This window comes from Mercenaria mercenaria, chromosome 16, assembly GCF_021730395.1.
Source record: "Mercenaria mercenaria strain notata chromosome 16, MADL_Memer_1, whole genome shotgun sequence".
Lineage (NCBI taxonomy): Eukaryota > Metazoa > Mollusca > Bivalvia > Venerida > Veneridae > Mercenaria > Mercenaria mercenaria.
The window spans coordinates 15,997,496-16,025,354 of record NC_069376.1 but is presented as its reverse complement, the minus strand read 5'-3'; the positions used below and the strand labels follow the sequence as shown (position 1 = coordinate 16,025,354).

The window sequence follows — 27,859 nt, the reverse complement described above, 5'->3', positions numbered from 1 at the left end:
ACTCAGATAGCTTCATAGATGATATCCTGGTGTATACAATCACATGGCCCAAAAATGTAGTAGCCCTTACTGAGTTGTTAACCAGACTAAGAGAGGGTAAGTTAACAGCAAACCGACTAAGTGTTTTATAGGTTTTCAGAAGTTAGAATGTTTAGGGCACATGATAGGAGATGTTCAGACCCTTGAACCATTCCAAAAAAGTACAGGCTATACAAGATGCCGAGAGACCGAAAACCAAGAAGGCAATACGTTCGTTCTTAGGTGTAGTCGGATTTTACAGAAAGTTTATCCCCAATTTTGCCGCCATTGCAGTTCCGCTCACAGATTTGACGAAAAAGGGTCAGCCAAATCTTGTAGAGTGGGGTGAAAGTCAAGAAAAGGCTTCCAGACTTTGAAGGCTAGCTTAATGGGTCCGCCTATTTTGAAGTTGCCAGATTAGATCAGACTTTTATATTTTAGAGTAGATGCTTCAATGTAGGGTTAGACTCAGTATTGCTTCAGGAAAGTGATGGAGAGAAATTACCTGTAGCGTATGCTAGTAGAAAATTGCTACCTAGGGAGCAAAAGTACTCAGTGATAGAGAAGGAGTGTTTTAGCGATAGTATGGGCAGTAGCTAAGTTTCACCGGTATTTGTTCGGTAAAGACTTTGTATTAGAGACAGATCATCAGCCGCTCACTTATTTTAATAAAGCGAAACTTAGCAACTCCAGCTGATGAGATGGGCATTGGCATTGCAGCCATATAGGATCAGTATCAGAGCAATTCCTGGTAGAGAAAATGTAGGTGCAGATTATTTAAGTAAGTGTAGACAGGTGGCTATATTATATGGTGTACAGATAGTGACAGCGTGTTTTTTTTTTTGTTGTGTTTGCTATGTGCAGTATGCCAATTTGTTTTCATTTAAGAAAATTATAAATTTTCTTTTTAAGGGGGGACGTGTGTCACAAATTGACATACGGGCCTTATTTATCTGTAGTGTAAATGCAGGTATTGCATCATCTTTTTGTAAATTTTTGAGTTATTGAGGTAAATGTCAGATTTCACGCATGAAATACCTCTCATGTTTTCTGTATTTCATAACTTAAATTTCCATGTAAATTTTTATTAAATTCTGTTCAGTAATAAGAAAGTTGATATTTTATAAACTTCAGTAATTTATGTTTTTTATCCCCAAAACCACTATAATGGGCCTCAAATTGTCAATTTAAATTCGCGCCAAAGTAGTTAGATTTCCCGGCTATATCGTGAATCCCGTGAAAATGACAATAGTCATAGCTCACGGCTTAGCCGTGAATCCCATGAAATTTAGTATTTGGCGGGGCATTATCCTTTAAATAGTCTGGACTAGAATATGCCTTGCGCACACCAAACCCTTACGACTTTATAGACGAATCTATGTCTGAATTATTTTCTTGCTAGAAATTTATGCTCGAAACGAGCTTCTTCCGCCAGACGATTTTTTCCTGGGTGATGTCATAACCCGGAAGTACAATGCCCGAGGTTCACTTTTCTTCACTCGCCTGGATGTGATATTCCCAGCGCAGAGCTTTCGTCCCATGGTTGTGCCGTAAACCGCAAAGACGATGATTTTTGTTATCCTCTGAAGTCAGCTCAGGGATGCAATCACCTACCACCATAGGGAGCCCAACACGGAATCAACGTATTCACGGTTTAAAAGGACTGAATTTAGAAAATCTGTTTTGTTTGTGCTACTTAAAGTTCGCAATTACATAAAGACCTGTGTCACGTCAGATTAGAATGGACTATAAGAACTTTGTATCTAGAGATACTGAACTTTCTTTTTTTTTTCTTTCTTATAATCGTTTTTTTTTTTCTTTTCATATATATTCATTGTTAATAATCATCTTTTGTAAATAAATTTGTAAATATTGTAAAGGGTGTTGATTTGTTTTTATGGTTACTGTCGCCGGTACGGCCTTTCCTGTCACACCCTGGGGCTGGGTCAATTTGACCCTGGGAGTCAAGATTTGAACAATTTTTATAGGGGTCCACTGAAGTACAGTCAAATATCTAACTCTGGGCCTTCTGTTTTTTTTTAGAAAATTTGAAGATTTTTCTTTGTCAATCAATACCCAGGGGCGGGGCCTTTTTGCCCCGGGGTCATAATTTAAAAAATTTTTGTAGAAGTCCCCCACAATGCTAATGTAAAATATCCAAGATCTGGGTCTTCTGGTTTATTTTTAAAAGTTTTTAAAGATTTTTCCTATAAAAAAATCAGTGCCCCCGGGACGGGTCAATTGTGTCCCGGGGGGCAAATTTGAACAAATTTTGTAGAGTTTCACTGGCAATGCAAATTGTGAAATATCTAGGATCGGCCTTCGGTTTTTTTTTATAAAAATTTTAAAGATTTTTCTATGAAAAAAATAAAATAACCCGGGGACGGGGTAAATTTTGACCCCGGGAATATTTGAAAAAAATTGTAGGTCCCTACAAGTTACATTTCAAAATCTAAGATCTGGCCTTTGGTTATTTTTAAAAATTTTTTAAAACTTTTCCTTGAAAAATAAAGGGAAACCCCGGGACGGGGTAAATTTTGCCCCGGGGTCTGATTTGAAAAAATTTTGTAAAGTTCACATGGAAGCACATTAAATATCTAATCTGGGCCGTTGGTTTTTTTTTAGAAATTTTTTGAAGATTTCCCTAGCAAAATTAAGTAACCCCCAGGGGTGAGTCATTTGACTCTGGGGTAAAATTTTGAAAAATTTTTTGTAGAGGTCCCCTGAAAAGCTACGGTCAAATTCAAGCTCTAGGCCCTTTCTGTTTATTTTTAAAAAATTTTAAAGCTTTTCTATGTACAATCAATAACCCATGGGGCAAAAGGCCATTTGCCCCCGGGGGTCATGATTTAAAAAATGTTTTGTAGAATCACTAGCAATCCAATTAAAAATATTTAAGTTTTAGGTCCTCTTTTTTTTTTTTTTAGAAAATTCTGACGGTTTTCACGAAAAATAAATGACCTCTGGGGGGGTAAATTTTTGCCCCCCGGGGACAGATTTGAAAAATTTGTGTAGAAGCCCTCTTCAATGCTACGTGTGAAATTCAAAGCTATGGGCCCTTGGGTTTTTTTTAAAAAATTTTTGAAGATTTTTCTATGCACAATAAAAATCCCCCCTGGGGGGGGGTCGTTTGCCCCCGGGGGTCATGATTTAAAGACATTTTGTAGATTCTACTAGGAAATGCTACATAAAAATATTAAGATCTAGGATTCTGGTTGTTTTTTTTAAATTTTTTTTAAAAAATTTCCAGTATGTAAAATAAAGTACCCCTGGGAGGGGGTCATTTTATCCCCGGGGTCATATTTGAATAAATTTTGTAGAGATCCACAGGCAACTACTTTAAAATATCTAACCAAAACCCCTTTTTTGGTTTTAAATTTTTAGAAACTTTTTGAAGTTTTTTCCTTGTAAAATCAAGTCCCCCTGGGCGGGGTCAGTTTTTTCCCCCCAATTTCATGATTTAAGAACTTTAGTAGAAGTCATGGGAATGTACTGGAAATTCTTACACTAGATTTTGGTTTTTGAGAAGAAGTTTTTTTAAGATTTTCCTATGTAAAAAAAAAGTACCCTGGGGCGGGTAAATTTTTTATCCGGGGGGTCATGATTTGAACAAAATTGTAGAGGTTAAGGCAAGCTTCACACTAAGCATCTAAGCTCTAGGGCTTTGGTTTTTTTGAGAAAAGATTTTTAATGTTTTTTCCCTTTTTGTTGCCATCAAACCAGGTTCGCATGGAACAATTCTTTGAATAATTTTTGTAGAGCTTCAGCAAAAGGAACATTCCTGTGAAGTTTGATGAAATTGGCCTATTATGGGAGTGTCATTAAATTAAAAGTTTACGGACGGAGACGGACGCCGGCGGTGACTGTCGTTATTGTCATCCTACCTTTGGGTCTGGTGTTAAAAAAATAATACTTTTAAAAAACAAAAGAAATAATGTTATAGTTCGTATGTTAAAGTACTAATGTTTTTTTAAATGTTTGTATTTATAATGTCAATATCCCATTAAGGGCCCTGTTTTTGGGTATTAAATCAATATACTTTTATGTAAGGGGAAAAATTTTACCAACTGCGATGTGTTGTCCTTTATGATAGTTTTAATGACTTCTAGTATGAAATTCCTTTGAATATTTTCTCCGATGGCTTTGGGGTAAAGGGAAAATATTTATGTAAGTTTAAATTTGGGATAATAAATTCTAGTACAGCATTTTCTTCTGTTTAAAATTTTCACAGTTTACATGTTTCAATTGAAACTGATGGATTACTTACCCTTTTGAATGTTCTAAGTGTAACTTATTCAATTTTTTCTTCCCTGGGTCCAGGCATTATAATCCTTTGTTTTAAAAGCATTTTTGTATATTTTGTAAGATCCAACGAAACTTGAATTAAGTCAAAATTAATTGATATTATCTATTCGTGTGTTTATATCTTTGGATTTTTGGGGCAATTGTGACTTAATTTGTTAAATAAGATGTGTCCTACCATTACATAGTATTTAATAGAATTTTCTTACTCATTTCTTGAATATGTCGTTTAATTTTGCATATTCGATATTAAGACAATTTGTTTCCTCACAAACAAACTGACAATGAACAATCACGGCTATAAAATCTTAATTGATGAATGAAGATTAACAATTTGAACTTAGTTTCATTAATGATCAAATTTAACAAATATTCAAGAACAAAATTTTCACAGCATAAAATATATAATGGCGTTTCCACGAGAAACCTGTATTAGTTACAATAAAATCAAAAATGGTGTAACAAAGCTCATTAAAAACATTCTTTTCTCATGAATCTGAAATTTTAAGTATTCATCCAAATTAGAGTAAATGGAATATGTATGCCACGAAAGGGATTTGGACGTGACGTTAAAAAAGTCATGAAAAACTTGTGACGTCGTTGGCATGGCGTGCTTTAAGTCATTAATACAACAATAACACTTAAGACATTTAAATTTCATATTAAGAACGTTAATGGTTTACAGGACCTAGCTAATTAAATTTTAAAATTTTCATCCACGGCCTTTCTAACCTTCATCTGTTTGATGAGTGGAGCTTTGGATTTCAGTTGCTATGCCAAAGGAATTACATTTATTTGTAAAATATGGTACAATTTGATTTGCCCTGAGTATACTTGTTTCTAGTTTCTGCATAAACATAAGAAAGCCAGTGTAACATTTTATTATGCAATAATTATAAAAGTCACTAATATAGGTTTTATAATGGAACGGCATACTACATTGCATTTACAACATAGTATATTAAGGACAATTACAGTCAAACAAACACATTGTTATACTTAAAATATGATATAAAAATATGATAGAAATATGGAATGTGTTGAATATTTTATTGTGTTATATAAATATAGGTCTGAACAAAGCGAAAGCAATAGTAAAAACAAAAGTATATAATTATGTTACAAATAAATAATATTACATCATAGTAAGAAACGTGTAGTGATATTGCATTTTAATCGTCAGTGTAATCCTACAGTTGGAATAAAATATATTTTGAAATTGTGGTATATATTTATATACAATTGTAGTAAAATGTTGCATGGCTTTGTGGTCTAAAGCTCGGTATAGAAAAAAATAAAACACTTTTAAAGTTCCATGAAATTTGCAGATGTTAACAAATCTTTGGATTTAACATATATTGTCTATGTCTGCAAAAGTTTTTAATACATTTTCGTCTTTATTTTCAAGTATTTTACCCACAAATAATGTTGTTGTTTTTTTTTTCAGAACGCTCAGCTTGCAGATCAAATGATAGTCAACTTACTTTTTCTTGAAACTGCCAGCATTCCGGTATGTGATATTTAAGTTGTTTATGAAATATCATCTAAATTTTTGGTATTTGAAACATTTCAAAAAGAAATGTTTGCACCTTCTAAAAAAATGGGAAAGAACTACTCGGCTTCGTGAGTCAGTCGGTCCATTCTTTTTTACATCATCTGGTTTCTGATCGTGTCGATTTCATTGACTTTTATAATAGTAAGTGAATATTAACAATTTTAAGAAAAATATTAGAAGTTATTAGAAGTATATTAAACAAACTTTTTACAGAACATGCATCATTGTATGAAGGACCCCAAAACATTCACAAATGTGAAATAATTCAACAGCTTTTCATATACAGGAAATCTAGTTGTTCTAAATATAAACTGACCTTGTAGCAAGTGTCAAAATGGTCACAAATGTAAAAGCATTGTTTTAGTCACACAAGTAAAATACAGTATTCCGAAAACACACCAATGGACAAAAAATGATTCAGAACAGTTCTATACATGTAAAAGGTCTGCGTCGCTAACGTAAACAGAAAGTTGGAAAGGATGAAGCTGATTCGTACAAACGCAAAGCAAGAGTAACGATCGGATAATGTAGTAGATAACATAAAGGTGAATAACAGATACACCCGCCCCCTCTTGACGACCCCAATCCTCCCCACAGAACACAGAAAGGTCAAAAGTCAAAGTAAAAGATTGATTTCAAGTTTTTACTTTTTGTTTTGTGTCTGGAATAAAACTCTAAATCTATTCAAGGTGTTTCTTTAAACTTGGCACATTGGCAAATTATGATAGAATGATGTGCAGATAGGTCCATAGGTCTAAATTAAAGGTCACAAATGGAGCCAAAAGGTCAAATTTGCCCTTCGTATTTGATGTCCGAAGCATAAATAAATAACCATTCAATCTGTTGACTTCAATCTTGGCATGTAGATAGGTTGCAATAAGATACAAACAATGTACATAGGATAGAATGTTTGAACCTGCATGATCTGTCTTTCATACTTTGAGTCCAGAGCATAAACTATTAACCAATTAAGGTATTGGCTTCATACTTGGCACATCATTAGGTGGTGGTAACACAGTTTGCATGTTATATGTAATCTGTAGTTCAAGGTCACAAATTAAGTTCAAATTCGTCCTTTTATTTTGTATCCAGAGCTAATCTTCAAAACTATTAAAGGTAATGCGAATTGTTGCACTCCTCAAGTAACTTCATCGTCACATATAATTATTTTTTCATTTATAATTTATATTAAGTTTAAAGTCAACAACTTTAATAGGCCAAGAGTTGTACTCAAGACACAAATTACAGAAGACATATTTGAAATCATTTTCGACCTTGATATTTGACCTTAAGACCAAGAACATGTGCTTGACTTTAAACCCGGAAAACAGTAAGGCGGTGATGAGGTGATTTAAGGAGTGTAGCAGTCCACATTAACCCCCTCGCCCCACCCCAACTACACACACCCACCCCTTATCTACCCCCCCCCCCCCCCCCCACATTTTTGACAGCCAATCCTCCCAATCACACACAAAAAGTAAAAAAAAATAGAGAAAAGTGGAAACTTCACAGATTGCCCAACACGAGAAAAACGAAAATGTTGCAGGCTCGGTTTGATTGAGCCTGTTCACGGACGGTAGTGGAAATGCATGCTACCGTCCACGCCCTCTAGCCCCGGGTTGAGCAGAACTCAACATTTACACATGCTAAAAGAACAATAAGCAATTTAGAGACATCCGCAGATGCATTCAAACGGCGTCACTTCTACTCGTTTATGTGTTTGTATCTTGGTATTCAAGCACATTACTCCCAACGCTCCACCGTACACACACATACTCAGCACCTTCCATCAATCGCCCGCCTTCTCTCCACTCCCATCCCTCGTCAAGGCAATAATCTCAGTTTCTTCTTTCTTATTATTGCCTCTGCTCTTTGTAGTCGTATTAAACTCAACCCCAATTACATCCCTACCCCTTCTTCACACACTCCTCTCTAGTATGGAACTTCAACCGTATATTGCCCTGCATTGGTAAACTCCTGTTATCTATTTTGGTTCACAAAATCTTATCTTTCTTAGGTGCAACTTTACTTGTGCAAAACATTATATGGTTGTTACGTCATTTTTGAACCAGATTCTTGCATGTTCGCTGGTGACGAATTTTGCATAAGTCAAAATGTGGGGTTATGGCCTAGCCTGAGAACCAGCAAAATGTATGACGTTTAATCATAGTAATTTATTATATTACTATGTTTTATATGTTGTAGCTCTACCACTTAAAATAAAAAATAAAACGTAACACAACACGAGTCTGTACAATTTTGATGTTTATTTACACAGTAGAATATGTGTACATAACTTTAGTAAATCATTTTGTATATAATTTCTTAAACTTGATCTTAACAAGTGTCATATCTTAAACTTAACTTAATATCTATAAAACTCATTTCCTAGTCTCTGCGGGCAGCCGGCCCACAGCCGGACTGTCCTAGACCTATTCTCACATCTTCTGCCTATCTAAAATATTTGTAACTCTATTATATAGCTATATCATAACATCAGTGATATGTATTGTCTGACAACTTGACGTATAACACGTGTGGGTTTGATGTAATAAACTATTACATCAATGCATCATTTATCAACTTGACTCATCATATGTCCGCTAATGTACTTCTGACCTTATTTGGCAAGTTAAACAAAGAAAATAATCTTTGATTATTTTACACTAGCTGAATTGCAAATTTGAATTTTTCAGACTTGAACTCTAAATACTATCTCTTGTTTCACAATATGACATGTACAATGATATCCAATGTGACCAAGAACATAAAAATACAATCTGAAGAAACGATATTAAAGAACAGTGTTAAAGAAAAAGAATCTTAAGTAATTTATGCAGTTAATGTCAACAAGAATAAAGGAGAATAGTGTTTTGAACTAAACAATTTTCACATTTCATAGAAAGTCTTTTTTTAGTTATTATATCACGGCCTTTGTAGTGGCACTTCTCCTTTCTTCCTCCAAGACTTTTTCTTTAGACCGTGTTACACCTATATTTCACAAAACCAATAACTGTAAGATAAAGCAAACCACAGGTAAAAAAAAAACAAAGACAAATATCAAACAGGGAATGCCACGTACCAAAATCGCAGTCTTCCCAAAACGAAACCCACAGCACGCAGACGCGCACACCACAAACACACACACATACACGCGCGCACACACAAAGCCAACACACGAGGACAAAACGAACAAACAAAGGAACACAGTGGGACACCGCCTTGGAATGGTCAGTGGCAAAAACACCACTGGGGAGCTTAACCCCTCCAGGTGAATCTCTAACACACGTAATGGAAACAAAAAGGCATGGTAGCATCTTTTAGAATATATGCTATTTAAAAATTAGGAAAATGATAAAAAATTATTTAGTAACATTGCTAAATTCCTTGTAATTATTGTCTCATGTATAGCAAATCACGATATTTAAATTTCACTTATTTAGACAAAGATTTTATGCAGCATATTAATCTAACTTTTGAATACTTTGATATTTGACTACAGCTCTTAAATAAATTGCTAAATCAATATGTAATGACCAAAATATATGAATATGTATTGATAAGTAGAAAAAAGAAAAGATAAATAGTTGTTTTTAGTGTTCTGCAATTCTCCAGCTGGACCATACCATCTTCTTCGCCAATCTCCACAGGCTCCACAGCTTGTCATCCACTTCGCCAGTGTCCCTCGGTTTCGACATCTTTCTACAGTGTAACGCATCATCATCAATCTATAACTAAGGATTTTCCACCACCCGCCATGTGTTGTTATAACGTTGTATCGTAATCTCCAAGATTATAATGTTCATCCATCTAATTTCATTTGCTAACTTCTAAAATGTCCTAGAGTTCTCCCACTTATAATATTATTGTTTCATTTGCACAAGGTCCAATATTATAGAAGACCACCGAAAGTACTTCAGGTAATTATATTGTTCCCATTTATAAATGACAGATAAAATCAAAACTGCATGTTTACAAATTGTCATGACACACCAGTGCAATATAATTATTTCGTCTTGACAAGTATTTCCCAATACGTAACAGTTACATGTATTCCTTTGGCTATTATATAATGACAGTCCGCCATTTGACAGTCATAAAATTCACTTTTTCTTTGGTTTAATTTGATAGTTTGTCGGTAGTTTATTTCGGCCAGGTCGTAGTTTTTTTTTCTATAAGTGATCTGTGCCTTGCATAAACCGTTATATAACCGAAACCTTATTTCTATGTACTTTCTGTAAGCTATGTCCTACGTTTTACATGATATCAGCCAAAATATGTTCCTAACAAAAAGCAAAATGTTCTTAACATAAAAAATACTAATATGTGGTATTTATAAATGCATAAGAAAGCTACAAAAATCTACAAAATAAAGCATATAGTCATATCCAAATACAATAGACATACAATAGACATACATTCAAAACCAACACCAATATATAAACAAAATAACTGATCATGATTACTTCCATACTTTTAACAAAATGTAATCTTTCTAGATGATCCTACAGAAATATTATGTCGTCCGCGAGAGAAAATCAATTTTCCGACAGAATACTCTGCAAAAACTTGAAAGTGTAACCTAAATAAGTAATAGCACGTTCAACTGTTTTTGCAACTCCTTGACAAAAATACTACATCAGGTCTCATAAAACAAAAAGCTGTTGCACTTAAAATATCCGGTACGCACACGTACCTAATAATGCAATATATGCATCGATTTTCACGCTATGATAGTAAGACTCTGAAAAAAGATTGCAGAAGGCAGTATTTGTCTTACAAGACAACTGGGATCACAACTTCCAGTCTCACAAAAACAATATTAAGTAACTCTTAGTATCTCACAATATACAAGTATCTCTGCTAATTTTACAGAAGGCAGTATATTTGCCTGTTTAACAGTAAACAAATTCAACCTTACTGGAATCCGCATGTTCCAGCGACAATATCAAGTCATTTTCGCATAATAAACAGATTCTTCCTGGCCATATCAGGCTTTAAAATATTTACAGCACAACAGACCAACCTTTTAATTTACTGAGACCTAAAGTAACCATATGGTTAGAAAGCTGACTATGTACACATTTATTCAGCAATGACATTTAAACCCAGCAACGCATTCTCATGCATGAAACATCATGAATTTTACGTATTTAACTAGCTTACTAGCTTTTTCAGTCGTTCTTTGTATTTCACATATATTTGTTTATTAAATATTACAAATATAGCGTAACAGAAACAATTTACAATTTCATTTTTTCGCATATCTATGACTATACACAAGTTTCATAGGACAATTCATTCTCCTTCATTCAAACAATTTGTCAATGCGGGGATGCTCAAAACTGTTTAAATGTGGCCATAAGGGAAGTAATATCATATGGAACAAGTAAAATAAACATATTATGACAAGTATAATTTTCGAAAAACAAATATTTTCACATTTGCATTTCTTAATTCAGTCTTTTGAGTATTCTCCTGACTGTTTCTTATTGTTTTGCGTTGTTGTTGTTGTTGTTGGTTTGTTGTTGTTTTTTTTGTATTTTTCTAAATATATTTTACTTTTTTAGGAATTGTGTATATAATAAGTTAGGTTTTATCATTTTATAAATTTGAATTTCTTTTCGTGTCTACCAATTGATCAAAATAAATTTACATTGAAAGTTTGTTCAAACATAGAAACAAAAATTTAACAAACAAGAAATATCTTTAAAAATGATGGTCGGCGAATTGTAACAAGGAAAGAAGTTTATGAATTTTTCATCTAACATTCATCTTTTATCTAACATTTTTCAAATTGCAAAACTAAACACCGCACTTTAACAATTTAAATAGTTCTCTTTTAATTTTTCGCAAAGGTTTCGTAGGGTTGCAATTTTGTTTCGTTTCGTTTATCCTTAGACGAATAATTACAGCAGTAGTTTGATGAAGATTCATGAAGCGGTTCATGAGAAGAGGTCATTAAACGTGTTTATATTTTTAGCTAAATTGGTCCCTATCCCCATTTGTAACAAAATAGCAGGAGACCTTACGATATTGTTACACATCGAGTTTGATAAAAATCCATTACATTTTGGTGGTGATTGCGAAGAAAGGCATATCTATAGTGGTCCCTAATAGGGCCCAAGTTCCTATATAAATAAATTTGGAAGAGGACCTTATAATGATGCTCCAGACCAAGTATGACAAAGATCCACCAAGCTGTTCATGAGACGCTATATAAAGGCATTTCTAGTTTTAGCTCTAGCAGCCCCTAAAAGGGGTCAATATCCCAGCTGAACAAAGTTAGCTGCGGGCCTAATAAAGATGCTACAAATCAAGTTTGATTAGAATACATGAGAAAAAATGAATTAAAGGATTTTTTTTATTTATTATTTTTATTTATTTCTAAAATAGGCTAACTGATCCCGCTTTAACAAATAGCATATTCGCTATTCATGAATCTTTGGACAATGACGTCACACCTAAAAAAGTGAAGGTCAAGCAAAACATTCAATTGTAATTATTTTAATATTTCTGTTTCATAAGCAAAGTTTGACCGTAGTCATATCACATAGATAAACTGTATGCAGCGTACCTTCATTTCAGTGTAATGAGATTCAGTCATCATATAGCATATATATGATAAAACAGATTTCAACTGAGTTCAATATTTGCATACCATACTAAAGAAAAATATTCATATATAATAAATCAGTTAAATAATTTATAACAAATATATCAAAGCAAACAAGTACTCATTTTAATATGCAATCTGAATAAGTCACAAAAGCAAGAAACTTTTTCATATACAGACGACAATTGTAACAAGGAAAATCTTTTAAAAAGCACTTCTCTACGTAAAAGACTCTTATCACACCCTTATTCATGTGATACGCAGACCGTATTCAGCTCTTTCTTTAATTTGATATATGTTGGTATTTGAACAGGTTTTAATCATATTTATTAAACTTACGTATCATTTTGAGATATATCAATATTCTTGCTAAATATACTGAGCCAAAGTTAGCTTTAAAACTTTGAACAGCGTCGTATAGGATAAACGCTTTGTCTACATTTCACTCAGCGTAGCACAATCAACAGAGTGAAAGAAATTGGCACTCTCGTCCAATCAGGCAGAATGTTGCATAAATCTTCCATTTTGATAAATTATCTATAATGCGTTATCAAGTAGTTTGATTTGCAAACTGTAGTCACGTGGCATAGGTAACGAAAACGAATTTAGACGGCGTCGCCGAAAAAAAGACTAGCTTACATAATTATGCTAGATGTATAAAACGTTTGGGTTTGATGTAATAAACTATTACATAAATGCATCATTTATCAACTTGGCTCGTCATATGTCCGCTAATGCTCTTCTGACTTTATTTGAGAAGTTAAACAAATAAATTAATCTTTGATTATTTTACACGGTAAATATCTCAAACTTTTAACATTACTTTACTGCCATAGGGGTTTAATATATATTTTATCGTAAAAGAATATTTAGGTCTTCGGTTTTCCTATATGTAAAATGTAAAGAATCGTGTCAGAATAAAATAACTGCAGTCAATCTGATTTGGAGACCACGTCAGTCTAAAATACCACTTGTATTTAGTAAGTAAGTAGTATTTCAGTACTGTAGTACGAAAGAAAAACAATGTTTTGTGTTTATAGACAAATTTTGTTCTTCATATAGATGGTCTCTTAATACAAGTTGTACTGTATATATATATTTGTTTATTTTATTCTTTTTTGTTTGTTAATTACACCTTAGCATATTCAATAAAGCCGAAATGCTGTATCAAATGCTCACTCAATGACCCTCTCAGTTGCTCGCTCGCAGCTCACTCGCTCACTACCTCCCACACTCGCTAATTCTTATTCACTCACCAACTCACTCAGTCCATCAGTTGATCGATCGATCATTCCGAACATCCAGTCAATCACTTTCAATCTCACACAATAAGTCAATCAATCCCTCTATTGCTAAAATAAACAAAACAGTGTGCTTCGGCTGTATTTTCATTTACAAAAGTTTTTTAGGAACAAATTAAGATAAACCATGAAAAGGGCAAGGAGAATTGTTGCAATATGTTTCCATCATTTACAGAGTGCGGCTGACATCATCGTCTGAAGCTAGTACGTTCAACATATTTTTATGAAATATGGAAAAAGACGGATCAGGAGCAGAGGCAAGCAAGGACGGGAAAAAGAAAAAAAAGTCATGGTTTAAAAAAAAGTATGTATCTAGCAAAATGATAAATTTTGTAACAGAAAGCGTTCTGTCTAACATACATGTGAAGTCATAAATGGTTTGCTTTTATCATGGATTGTTATTTCATCTGCTATTCTGTGATGAAAATTATAAATGTAACTTTATTTCAAAGTCTTAAAATACTCAGTATATGCTTCTTTGAATACTATTGCAATTATAGCATTACTTTATCAATGCAATGATGTTTGTTTTTCTTTAATAATTTTGTAACAAAAACATATCTGTACTTGTATATATATCTAACGATAAGAATGCATAATATTCTTATCTTACTAATAAATGATGTTTGGTCCTCTAAGATACAAAAGGTTATCTGTTTCAAGAAGACTTGTCACCATAAACCATAATATGTTATCAGTGCGCCAAGGCTAGCTGTATATCTAAACAACAGCGACCAGAGTGGATTCATCTCTTTGAGTAATTTCAGTGTTGTATGGTATACATGTCATAAATGGGGAACCATTAAGAGACTAAGGAAGGCGCCTAGTGTTACATTGTAGAGACTTAAATGATTTGAATTCGGTCTTTAAGGACAAACAGAAGAAACTTCAGTGATAAAATACTTAACTTCTAAAATAGTTTTGCAGTCTTGGTCCGACCCTTGCAGGTAGTTTTTTACTGAAACGGGCCTCAAGTCGAACATTTGAAATTACTTACGATGAAATATATATTATTGAACGTATAGGTTTGTTTGTAATTCGTTCAAATGTCTGTTGCACACCTCTTATCTTATCTGAAGCCCGTCATATAGAAACTTAAGTGTTTTCATTAATTATTTGCATCTCTTGTGATACTTGTAACAATTTTCATGTGCCTATTGTAGTTCTTATAAATTATATGGAAAAGAACAGTTTACTAGTTGGACTTTACGTTTTCGTTTGAAAAACATAAAATCTCGATTTCAAATATCTCCTTTTCCAGGTTTTGGAAAAGCGATAGTCCAGCTGAGAAGAGTAAAGGTACAGCTGAGAAGAGTAAAGGTAATGATTATTTCATTTGTTATTTGATCTTCGGATTAACTTATTTGTACAATTTGACATTTGTCAGCTGATCACTTAGCATAAGAAATATATTATTACGCTGCTTAGGATAGATGTACATCAGACATTTGGAGGTTTCCTCATGCTGCTCGGTTAGTCTGTCTAAAGAAAAATAGTGTTCGACCCATAAGCTTTCATATAAAATGATAATCAGCAATTCCTGATTGTGGTCACTAAAAGGTCAATGGCATAGTTACTTTGCTACTAGAAACGCCAGGTCGGTTGCTGTTTAAACATCCTACGATAACTGCTTAGACGGGACTTGGTGTCCAATTTGAGAAACACAAGGACTCTGAGTTTTGATAAACATCAATCTAGAAGTTCATGAAAATGAGTTACTTACAAATTTATCTAATTCATGCTCAAGTGGCCCCTAAAAGGGGCACAAGTCAGTATCATTATTATTATTATTATTATACCACATTTATATAGCACTCTTTCATGCACATGTACACGTTTAAAAGTACTTCACAGAAAAAATGCCAAAATGCTAACAAATACGCATAAAATAGATGCATTGCACATTAACAGAATTCATAAATGTAAAACGTATAGATTAAACAGGATAAATATACATTCATATTTAAAAGAATTTAAGTTACCCTAGGATAAAATGCCGTTCTACGCAGTTTTGTGAAGAAGAAGAAAAAAAGCATCAATGTATTGGTCAGTTAATAAATTGTACAAAGATGTGGGTTTTAGCAGGCTTTTGATAGCAGCTAACGTGTAAGCATCCCTGATCTTGACTGGAAGGGAGTTTCAAAGCTTTGGAGCAGTACACGAAAAGCTGCGATTGCCATACATCATTGTTTTAGTTTTTGTCATAACCGGTAACAGCGTGTCTTGTGATCTTAGGTTTCTGACCGGTTTATACATTTCTATCATATCCCTAATATAGGCAGAGGACTGATTTTGTAAAGCCTTAAAGGTGTGGGTCAGAACCTTGTACTGCACCCTGTATTTTACTGGAAACCAATGGAGTTCCTTCAGAACAGGCGTCTTGGTGATGACGCGAGCTGCCGTGTTCTAGACATGTTGCAACCTGTTAAGTGTGCTGTTTGGAATACCACTTAACAAGGCATTACAGTAGCCTAACCGTGAAGTAACCGGGCTGCTGATAAGGGTCTTCGTGGCATCTTTGGTCAGAGACCGTCTGATGTGACCTATTCTGCGAAGTTGTGCATATCTAGCCCGGCACACAGAGTTGACTTGTTATGCCATATCTATATTGTTGTCAAGTATTGCACCAAGATTCCTAACACATTTTGTGGATTTTATCACAGATATACCGACCTTCAGAGACGTCATTAATGTACTTGGAGTTGCTTTGATGTGAATAGCATTACCTCCGTTTTATCAGCATTGAGCTTCAGCATGTTGCAATACATCCACGAGACAATTTCAGTCAGACAGCTCTCAATGCTGTGCAAAGCCTCACTTCTAACCACAGCCTCTATCGGCTTAAAGGATAGGTATAATTGAGAGCCATCGGCGTAGAAATGGTGAAGAAGTTCATGACGTCTGAATATGGCACCTACGGATTTAATGTACATGTTAAGTTCTTTGGACCAAGCACTGATCTCGGGGACACACTGTATTTCATCAACATAGCGTCGAACACTCACCTTGTGCCCCAGTTGAATGAATTAAAAACAGTAAATTACAATGCTGCTATAGACCATCTTTGTAGAAGATCCATGAAGCTGTTCAAGAAAAGAAGTCGTTTAAAGATACTTTTCTAGCTAAGGCAACCCCTAAACGGTGACATGTAATTCGTACTTACACGAAACGATATTGCGTCACCAGCAAAATAATCTGCAAGCTGCGAAAAACAGCATGAAGAATGTTGAAGCCAAAAGGGCAAAAATGTCGAGCCCATTATTTGTTTGTTTGTTTGTCAATTTTGGTTTTTAACGCCGTTTTGAACAGTATTTTAGTTGTGTAACGGCGCGCAGTTAACCTAACCAGTATCCCTAGATTCTGTACCAGAACAAAACTTTTATCCGCAAGCAACAGCCAACTTCCCGTGGAGTACTAATGATTTCAGACATATTGACTGTTATGAAATCGTAACGGAAAAAAACTGCTTTTGATGATTTATTATTTCAGCAACTGTTAAAAAATCAACGATTTATTGAACATAAGAACATGTTATGTTATAGAAAAATATACATAAGAGTAACTTGACACGTAGTCTTATTTACATCCTGGAATATTTCATCGGTTGTCAATAAAGAAATCTAAATCCATAACATCGTAAGACGTTGATTTGTCAGTCGTGTTACATCCCATTGCATCGGATTGTAACTTAATACATGATTCACAGTCGTCCAGCTTAATGAAATAAGCGGTTGAATAGTTCCAGTTTGAATTCATTATAAATTATGCTATTTGCGTACGAGCAAACGTTACGTGTACCATGTCTTACTGGATCCCAAAACAAATCCAACTCAAGTTTTGCGTTGGATGTGTTTTTTTTTTGCGAAACGTGATGGACGAATGTGCTTTAGGTCAGATGCAAATTTTCCATCCTTGCAGCCTTCATATGTTTCACTCTGTGTATCTTTTTTAGCTCAATAGAGCATGAAATGCTCAATTGTGAGCTTTTGTGGCCAGTAATCGTCAGTTTTGATTAAACTGCACAGGAATTTTCTTTGCATGGTCCTCATTACAGTTAGTCAAAGAAATGAATTCCATACAGAACTCTGATTGCCATGGCAACAAAAACTTTTTAAAAAAAAATCTTCTTGTCCGAAACCACAGTAGCCAGGGCTTTGATATTTGTTATCATTTAATGGCTCTGCTACAAGTTTATACAAATAACCGCCCCCCCCTTCCCCTCCCCCCCCCCCCCCCCCCTCGGGAGTCAAACATTACCCCGCCCTGGAATGAGGGAAGGTCACATGGTTTACAAAGATATATGTAGGGGAAACTTTGAAAAAAATTTTGTTCAAAACCACGGGGCCTAGGTCTTTGATATTTGGTATGTAGCATCATATAGTGGTATTCTACCAAGACTGTTAAAATTATCACCCTAGGGTCAAATATGGCCCGGCTCGGAGGTCCCAGTTTTACATAGACTTGTATAGAAAAACACTTTAAAAGTCTTCTTGTCTGAAACCACATGACCTATTTGATATGTAGCATTGTCTTATGGTATACTACCAAATGTATTCAAATTATTATCCTGGGATGATAAGTGGCCCCACCTGGGGAGTCCCAAGTTTTACATAGACTTATATAGGATTTTATTTTTAAATCTTCCTGGCTGAAAATGTAAGGCTTTGGTCATCAATATTTGGTATGTAGCATTGCCTAGTGGTTATCTGACAAGAATGTTCAAATTATGCCCCTGGGGTGAAAAGAGGCCCTATCTTAAGGCCCACTTGTTATATGTGTTAAATAGGAAAGAAATTCTTTAAAATTTTTCTTCATATTTCCTTGACTGTTATTTTATAATAATTTGATGAAGCCAAGTAATTATGAATCACTGACTTTGACCTTGACCTATTGACCTATTTTTCTGTTGTTGTTTTTTTTTAAGATAGAGCCTTGAAATTTGGATGACAAATACAGTTTTACACACCGATCTTGAAACTGACGTTCATTAACCATGAATGTGACCTACTGACCTGCTTTCATAATATTTAAGCATCAGTTTGACATTTGAAACATGTATCTCATATTACTCAATTGAAAGATCCATGGTTATAATGACCCTCTTGTTTTAAAAACGATCATGTGAAATATCGACAACCGTACATACACAACTTCAAGAAGACATTTTCTTTGAACATATTATCTATTCGTTTGTTTGTAACAGGCCATAGTTCCGTTGTTAAACTCTTAACAAAAACATCTGAAATACAGCAACATTTGTGCAAAACTGTTGCTAAAATGCGAATGATTAAAGTCACATATGAACAGAATTTCAAAGGAAATTCATCTTATACAGCAAATATGGCAAGAATATCGTTTCAAATTCGATGATAGCTGTTGCACCAGATCGTTGCCGTTCCTTTTTAGATCTTTGATATAATTTCTATTATATTTCAGGAAGTTCTATCTTTAATGTTGAAAAGGAGACTACATTTTCAATTGACGAAAAGCAATCTTTTGTTGACAAAATAGCGACGACAGATTTGATCGCATCTGCTGAAGAAAATGTTACAACAGAAGTACTCTTAACCATACCAAAACACTTCAAACAATCACAAGACAAAAGTCAACCTTCCAAAACAGAATGCGAATATAGTGCACAACTAAACGATGATAAAACGGAAATGTCTGAAAGTGGTGATTTCGAGCCCGGAAAAGCAGCACGTAATCGAATTTCAACAAAGATTACCGGCAAACAACAAACGTGTCGACAAGCTGCAAAATCGGATCGATTTAGTCGTGAATCGATTACTCGACATTCCCTCCAATTAAAACAGCTACAGTCTAGTATGTATTGTCTTTTCAAGTTTTTCATTTGTGATTTACTACTTACCAGATTCTACCTTTAGCGATCCTAACCTCTCATTCGACTACTAAAGTTTGTCCCATTTATTTGGTTAGCATCATTTTTAAAGTAATGATATCCGTTATGATGCCCTTAATATGTTCTAATATAGTAAAAAATCATTATCTCTAGGCACTTCTTATTTTTTTAAAAATCTAGTTTTTATGCTTAATTTTGTATTCTTTCAATATACCGTACCGGGGTAATGATAAATGACGTCGCCTTGTTTCATAATACATAAACCCTGTGATGTTTTTATGAGAGTACAACTCAAAATCACTGACGCATAAATTTTATTAAAATTACTGAGTTGACAGTAGTAGATAGACACAATACACATGAATTGTTAGAAAAACTTCCATTGCTTTTTTACCAATTCAAACAACTTTTAAAGATAGCTTGGAAAACAACTGGCATGTATGACTTCTAGTGTTACGGACAAAGTAATTTAAGCATAATTATTTTTGATCTTAGAGTATTAATCGTAAGTAAATGTTTTAAGAGGTTCTTTAAGTTTCGATTTATTGGAAGATAATATTCTTAGAAATAGGTAGAATCTCTATGTTCTCATACCAGCTTACTTCCTAACCTCTCTATTGCGTATCCGCGTGACTAACATTTGTGTTATAAATTGTTTTTCCTATAAGAAAGACGAAATTACAACATGCCTACCTGATAACAGTTTAAAAATCAAAGGGAAACGTCTCCGATTATGCCTTTTTCATAGCAATATTATGGAAGCCACGGAGGGACACATGACTTCCATAGTTCGAATTATTGTATCTTTCTTTGCACTTCTCACTTCAATTTTTTTTATTTCTAACCTCGTTCTAACTATGTCTGACTTCTAACTTCCGCACTTCTGACTGGATTCAGTGTTGTTATATTTTCTTTGGGATCATGGAGTCCATTCAACGTATGTGTAATAGAGTTCCGCTTAAGCCGGTGCTAGGGGGCGTGAGAGGTGTTGCACATTTCATTACCTCTCATGAACAGACTCAGTCAAACCGAGTCTGCTATTATTCTTGGTTGCATTCTTTGCTTCCGAAGGATCTTTTTACAGATTTTATTTTCAATTTCTGAGTTTCGACATCTGATTTCCATCTTCTATACTTCTTACTTCGATATCTGGCATTTCTGATGTCTGCCTTTTGACTGCTGACGAAAAGTTAGTATAGACGTAGGAAGAAGGAAAGTTGGAAGTCAGAAGTTTTGAAGTTGCCAGGAAGTTAAAAGTCAGAAGTGCAGAAGTTTGAGTTTCAAAGTCAGAAATAATAAGTCTGAAAGTTAGAAGCCGGGAATCAGCATGCTAGGACATAAAAGTTGGAAGCTAAAAGAGAGGATATTGGACGTCAGAAGTTAGGAAGTATGATGTTAGAATTTGAGACGACTGGAAGTATGCAAGTTGGAAATCAGAAGTCAAAGGACTTACTTCCGACTTCCGCACTTCTGATTTCTAACTTCCTGAGTTTTGACGAAAGTAAGTATAGAAGTAGAAAGAGGAAAATTTGATGTCAAACGTTTAGAAGTTGGAAGCCAAAAAGAGCAAGTTGGAAGTCAAAAGCGAAGGGGTTGGAAGTCAGAAGTGTGGGAGTCGAAAGTTGGAAGTTGAAAGTAGTAAATAAAAAGTTGGAAGTTATAAGTAAGAAATCAGAAATCAAGGAGTTAGAACATAGAAATTGGAATTTTAAAGAGTTGAACTTGGACGTTCGAAGTAAGGAAGTTTGAGGGTAGAAATTGGAAAGTTAGTAGTAAGACGTGTTGAAGTTGGAAATCAGATGCCAAAAGTCAGTAAGTTAGAAATAAATTTTGAAAATTGTAAGTAAGAAATGAGAAGTTTGCTCGCAAGTTATATAAATGAAAATAAAGAAATTAGAAGTCAGTAGTCAGAAGCGAATAAGTTAGAACGTAGAAGTAAGGTAGTTGGAAGTTGGAAGCTGAAAAGCTGGAAGTCGTAAGTCAGAAATCAGGAAGTGAGACGTGTGAAAGCTAGTTATTCGAGAACGTGCAAATGTCAGTTAGAAGTAAGAAGTGCAGAAGGCAAATGTCCCTCCAGAGCTTCCATACAATTTAGATAATATTCTCTTGAATAGAATACGGACAATATCCCTACCAATAGCTGTCAAGACCTGACTTTTCATTTGAAAAAGTTTTCATAAGAAAATATTAAATTCTTTCAGTTACTAAACATTCAAATCGCCGGCTGGCGTCCAAAGTCTCGTATGTCAAATTTCGTAACTTTCCAGGATATACAAAGAGAACCCTTTTTACAGGACAGACTAAATGAGGACACGTATTTAGTTGAAATAGCATTAACGGTTATACTTTGTGAAACACCTCAGATTTAAAGTTTCTTCAATTATCGCACATATACGATATGTTAGAATGACATAAATTAAATCGTAATTATTTGAAATATACGTAAATATAAGTACTATCTTAATGTCTGTTTTGAATCAGATTTAAAGAAATGTTCTTCTACGTGATTTTCGCAGAGCGTCCAGAAGTTTTAGTAGCTACGATTAAAACGATACTGATTTATTTTCAGGATTTCATTTTATGTTTTCGGCTTTTATATTACCATATTTATCTTGTTTGGGAATCAAATGCCTTTCAGAAACAAGAAATTGTATACCAGATTTTAGAAAGTTAAACAGTGGTGCAATGATTTTATACGAATTTGTCACATAACATTTTTGCATTTGTTTTGCTGGATATGATATCAAGTACTTTTGCAAAATATGTTGCATTATAACAATTTTGAAAAAGAAACAACAAAAGTGAATATACATGGTCTTCGAGATACAGCAAACACAACAATTGTTATTGAAAAAGTCAAATAATGGACACAATGTACAGAACCGTTTTGTTGTGAAAACAGTATATACAAATTTCCAAATTGCAATGAATCAGACTTCATAATTTATGCTGAAACTAGAGCCAGATAGACAAAAAACAAGGATAGAATCAAACAGGAAAGGCCACATTCATAAACACATGCTAACATACAAATCATACACCTGAGGACAAAATGAACAAATTAAGAAACACAGTTGGGCACCGCCTGATCTTATCTTGACTAATGCTGGAACGAAATAATATAAAATAATATTAAAAGTGAACTTCGTTACAAAGTGTGTAATCATGTCCATCAATTATGTATTACTGACAACAAATATGTAATTGTATTGTATGGAATATCTGCACGGTTTTGAAGTAGATGACATATTTTGTTATGGAAGGTTCTTTATATAAATTTCTTAGAATTCAGAAACTTTTACAAGTTCTCAGAATTATTTGTATATTTGATATATTGATACCGTTACACATAAGCACAGATAGTGCTTGACTCCCTTGTCATGCTACCATTGCTATAATTATATTTGATTTGTTGTAAATAATAGGATTTGGGTCATTTATAGACAATTTGGGTTAATTACAGTGATGGCTTGATCCAAGCATCATACGTTACATTATATACATTAGTTAAAGGGAACCAACTATTTGTTAGAGCAGGTACTCCTTGTACATTACTATGTTCGATTTTGGACCAATCAGAAACAAGTTCTATAAACAACACCAACCAAAGCTCACGTCTGCTAGGGTATTATTAGGTAGATGGATGACAGGGAGATCATTCGGTATCCAGCGTTGAAGATGACACCTCCAGGATTCAACTTATAATCTAACCCAGTACATTGATGAGAAAGTTATTGCAACTACACTGTCAGGGCAGATAAATTTTTAAAAAGAAAATGTTGGAAGTTCATAGACTAAAGAAGAGTTGCAGGATTTCAACAAGGTTTTAAGTAATAGGGTCAGCGCATAGGAGTTTTATCTTAAGGGTAGTTGCATGCTAAAGACGAAAACAAATATAGGCTGAGTACCGGAAAGCTGAGGCAGAGACATAGGTTTTGGTGATCTACTGAGAAAGTAGGTGCGTTCCAGCTTGTAGACGAATTTAAGCGTTGTTGGGGAAGTACGGCCACGGCATCAGGGTTTTACTTATATCGTAATTGAATGCTGTAAGTGATATATGCGCTGAGCATCCAGAAGTCAAGGCAATCTTATCGAGTTGCAATAGCATGGGTAAGGCAGTGGTTCCAATTCTTTTCATACACAGTTCGTTCAAGAACCACATGGAGCGACTTCTGAAATGTGATCTTTGAGCTATGGATCTGGGAAAAACACATAACACATTGTATCCTTAGGGGGATGATTGTGTCATGAAATGTTAAAATCCCTTTAAGGATGGTAGATTTATGGGCCAGAAAGGAAAAAGACTAATAAACATTGACCGCCGACTGTCAAGTTGACCTTAGGATTTAGGGGTAAGATAAATTGTTTCTTTATGATGAATAAATGTGCAAAGAAACATTAATCTCCCTTAATGGATGACAGAATTATTGACCATAGAGGAAAAAAGCCCATTTGTCCTTTTACCTACAACTGTGACCTTGACTTTTGATCTAGCGTTCAGGGTATGGGCATGTTGTGATATTATGGGGTACAGTTGAACCAAGTAATGCTTTATTCATTATAAAGATTGTTGAGTTACACATCGGACAGTAAAAAAAGCCCTGTTGGACTTTTACCTTCTAGTATGGCCTTGACCTTTGAGCTAACGGTCAAGATTTTCTGCATGAAACATTGTCTCATCCAAAGAAGAAATTGTACCAAAAATGCTGAGATCCTATTTTGCATGACAAACTTCTGGACCGGCCAGGAAAAGACACCATTGACGTTTCACCTCAAAGTGTGAGCTCGACCTTTAAGCTTGATTTCTTAATATTGCGCATGACAAGTCGTCTACACTGTCAGGGCGGATAAAATGTTAAAAAAAAGGTATGGTGTTCATATACTAAAGAAGTGTTGAAGGATTTTAACAAGGTTTCGAACTATAGAGCCAGCGCATTAGAGTTTTACCTTAAAAGTAGTTGAATGCTATAGACGAAAACAAATATAGGCTGAGTTCCGGAAAACTGAGGCAGTAAGAAAGTAGATCTTATAGCATATACACGAGTTTCAGTGTTGTTGGCGAAGTACGGTCACGGCATCAGGGTTTTACTTATATGGTAGTTGAATGCTGTAAGTGATATATACGCTGAGCATCCAGAAGTCAAGGCAATCTTATTGAGTTGCAATAGCGTGCGAGTGTTGAAGTTTCATTTAACTAGGTGGAACACAGTTTTCAGCAATTGTTTATTTAAATTTCTTTACAAATGACCTTCATTTTCGAAGGGAGACAACCGTTAACAGAATATCTTAAGTATCCGTCCTACGGGACAGTACTGCAGAACATGTAATGGTCAGGTAAAATATTGGTAAAGATGTTGCTTGTTTATCAAATATTTCTGTGTGTTGATGATATACTCCTAAGACTTGACTTCTGGATGCTCAGCGCATATATCACTTACAGCATTCAACTACCATATAAGTAAGACAATCTTATTGAGTTGCATCTTTAAGTAAGAAAACATAGGCAGAGCATCTATGCGACTGGACTCGTACGTTGTTCTTCAAAGACATTGTCTGAAAGAATCTTCGACACAAAGACTAGTCATGTATAGTATCTCCAGCCTATAGGAGAATAAGCTGCTGATTTTGAGTTGATAGTTGAAACATTGAATGATTTTTGCCTGATCCCTGAAATTATATGGCTCATAATTGCAATTATTTACCAATTTTTTGTACACGAATGCTTTAGGCATGGTAGCCGGGTGAAAATTTTATATATATACGCGATATTTGGTCTCACCAGATATACGTTTAAACAAAGGACATTCTATATCGTTTGTCAGCTAGTCTAAGACATAGTCGCCTTAGCGATTGGACCCATTTCATTGCTCAAGATGCTAAAGGCGTAGGCACTTCCCTGAGTCATATATCTCGTTTCCTGACAGTAATGGAAAACAAAATCTGAAAGAAGATATTTTAGGATAAGCCTAGAACCAGGAAAACCTCCGCTTGACTTAGTTTGTTCATAAGAGTTAATAAGCGTAACGCAGTTATATAACACCGAACAATATCAAAACTAGTGTTGGTTGCAAGCATTAGAATATACACTTCGGCAGTGAATTACATTAAATCGAATACTGATTGATGTTTCTAGAATTGATGAAATTGGGACAGCATTTAAAATGCAAAGAAAAGGTTTATTACATCTATAGAACAAGATGTATGATTACTGATGCAGAAAAAAAACTCAGAAAACAAATGAATGAAGATTCTTTCGTGCATAGCACGAGTGATTTAATATTCGCATCCGAACGACTGCCCATATTTTCTTAACTGATAAGATTATTGAAACGTATTTATTATTTCGATTCTAACCACGCAAATTCTTTGCATTTTACAGGACTACACTTTAGCTCGATACGTCATTCGTCTGGTCATTATTATATAAACCTCCCCGCGAATGGAAACCGTTGTATAAAACAGAATTTTCCGATATTCAGTAAGTAGTTACTGCTATGAAAATGATATTGTCAATACCATTTATACAATGTCATGCAGTTTCTAGAAATAGTACACGTCACCCATATGATGGCATTGAAACATTTCGGCATATAAACATGTAAACACTTGAGTCTGGAAGATTGGAACATGAATTATAATTCAATACTACTAAAGTAAAATCTAGTTAACATATGTTGTGCCTACAACGCAGAAATTGTAAACTACGCACACAACAAGATATAGGGGTAGATGAACCGATGTTGAAGTTGAAGCTTAACGAGCTGAAACACTTCCTTGCGGTAACAATTTTGAAATTGTTTCACAAAATTTTATTTACTTTTTATTACCAATATTTAGCACTGAAAAAAGAGAGTATTTAGTCTGCATGTAGAATCTCGCAGTCATGTTACATCCGCAGGGTGAAATGGATTTATCGTCGATTTATTTATAGGCGATTTCGCTATATGTTTATATAGCAACTGCTGCTGATCGTGTTAGAATGCATTAAATTGTATATATACAACATTTTATAACATAAACTTTTAGTTAATATGTGCACGGGACAGTACGGTAGAACATATTATGGTCAGGAAAATATTGGTAAAGATGTTATCCGTTTATTAAATATTTCTGTGTTTTGATGATATACTCCAAAAACTTACATGGCTCCATATGATACATGAGCTGATATAAAGATATTTCAATCGCTCCATAGGATAAGATCAATGTTGACTTCTGAAATGTGATATTTACCTTTGAGCTATGGATCCGGGTAAAGCACATGGCACATTGTATCATTAAGGAGATAATTGTGTCAAGAAATGTTAAATCCCTTTATGGATGGCAGATTTATGGGCCAGAATGGAAAAAAACTACTAAACTTTGACCTCCGACTGTCACGTTGACCTTAGGATTTAGGGATAAGACACGTTGTCGCTTTATCGTGAATATTTGTACAAAGAAACATTAAAAACTCTTAATGGATGACAGATATATTGACCATACAGGAAAAAGCCATATTGTCCTTTTACCTGCAACTTTGACCATGACTTTTGATCTAGGGTTCAGGGTATGGGCATGTTGTGATATTATGGGTTACAGTTGAACCAAGTAATGCTTAATTCATTCTAAAGATTGTTGAGTTACAGATCGGACTGGAAAATGCCCTGTTTTTACCTTCTAGTATGACCTTGACCTTTGAACTAACGGTCAGGATTTTGTGCATGGAACTTTGTTTCATCAAAAGAAATATTTGTAACAAAAATGTTGAAATTCTGTTTTGCAAGGCATCATTCTTGTCCGATCAGGAAAAGATACCATTGACGTTTGATCTCAGTGTGAGCTTGACCTGTGAGCTTTATGTCTTAATTTTGCGCATAACAGGTTGTCTGAGTATGGGAAACATTAAGGTCAATAATTCCTTAATAGGTTGCAGAGTTCTAGACTGAATACGAAACAGATATCATTTTACCTATGACCTTGACCTTTAAGCAAGGCAACTTGAAGCTGTGCATGATATATTTCCTATTATTGGGTACATTAATTTTGTGTAAAAATGTTTTTCTTCCAATCAATTATCCAATATTATTGATGTCATTGGAGAAATGAAAATGGCAATGACAATGTATAAAACTTACTTTTTAAATTTTCGAAGTTAGCCTAGAAGACATTTACTAGTGCTTTATATTCAGGCAAAAACAGCAAGTCCGCTCTAAGCGATAAAA

General features: G+C 34.5%; 1 protein-coding gene across 1 annotated transcript in view; it reads left to right on the top strand.

Moving 5' to 3' along the window:
• LOC123539626 (uncharacterized) overlaps positions 1-27,859 on the top strand; it is a 91,422-nt gene that overhangs the window by 8,281 nt on the left and 55,282 nt on the right. Inside the window, exons 2-5 of the mRNA XM_045324303.2 lie at positions 5,768-5,830; positions 13,968-14,096; positions 15,054-15,112; positions 19,229-19,618. Of these exons, the coding sequence (XP_045180238.2) occupies positions 14,023-14,096; positions 15,054-15,112; positions 19,229-19,618 (523 nt within the window). The 5' untranslated portion in view covers positions 5,768-5,830; positions 13,968-14,022. The remainder of the gene's footprint in view (positions 1-5,767; positions 5,831-13,967; positions 14,097-15,053; positions 15,113-19,228; positions 19,619-27,859) is intronic.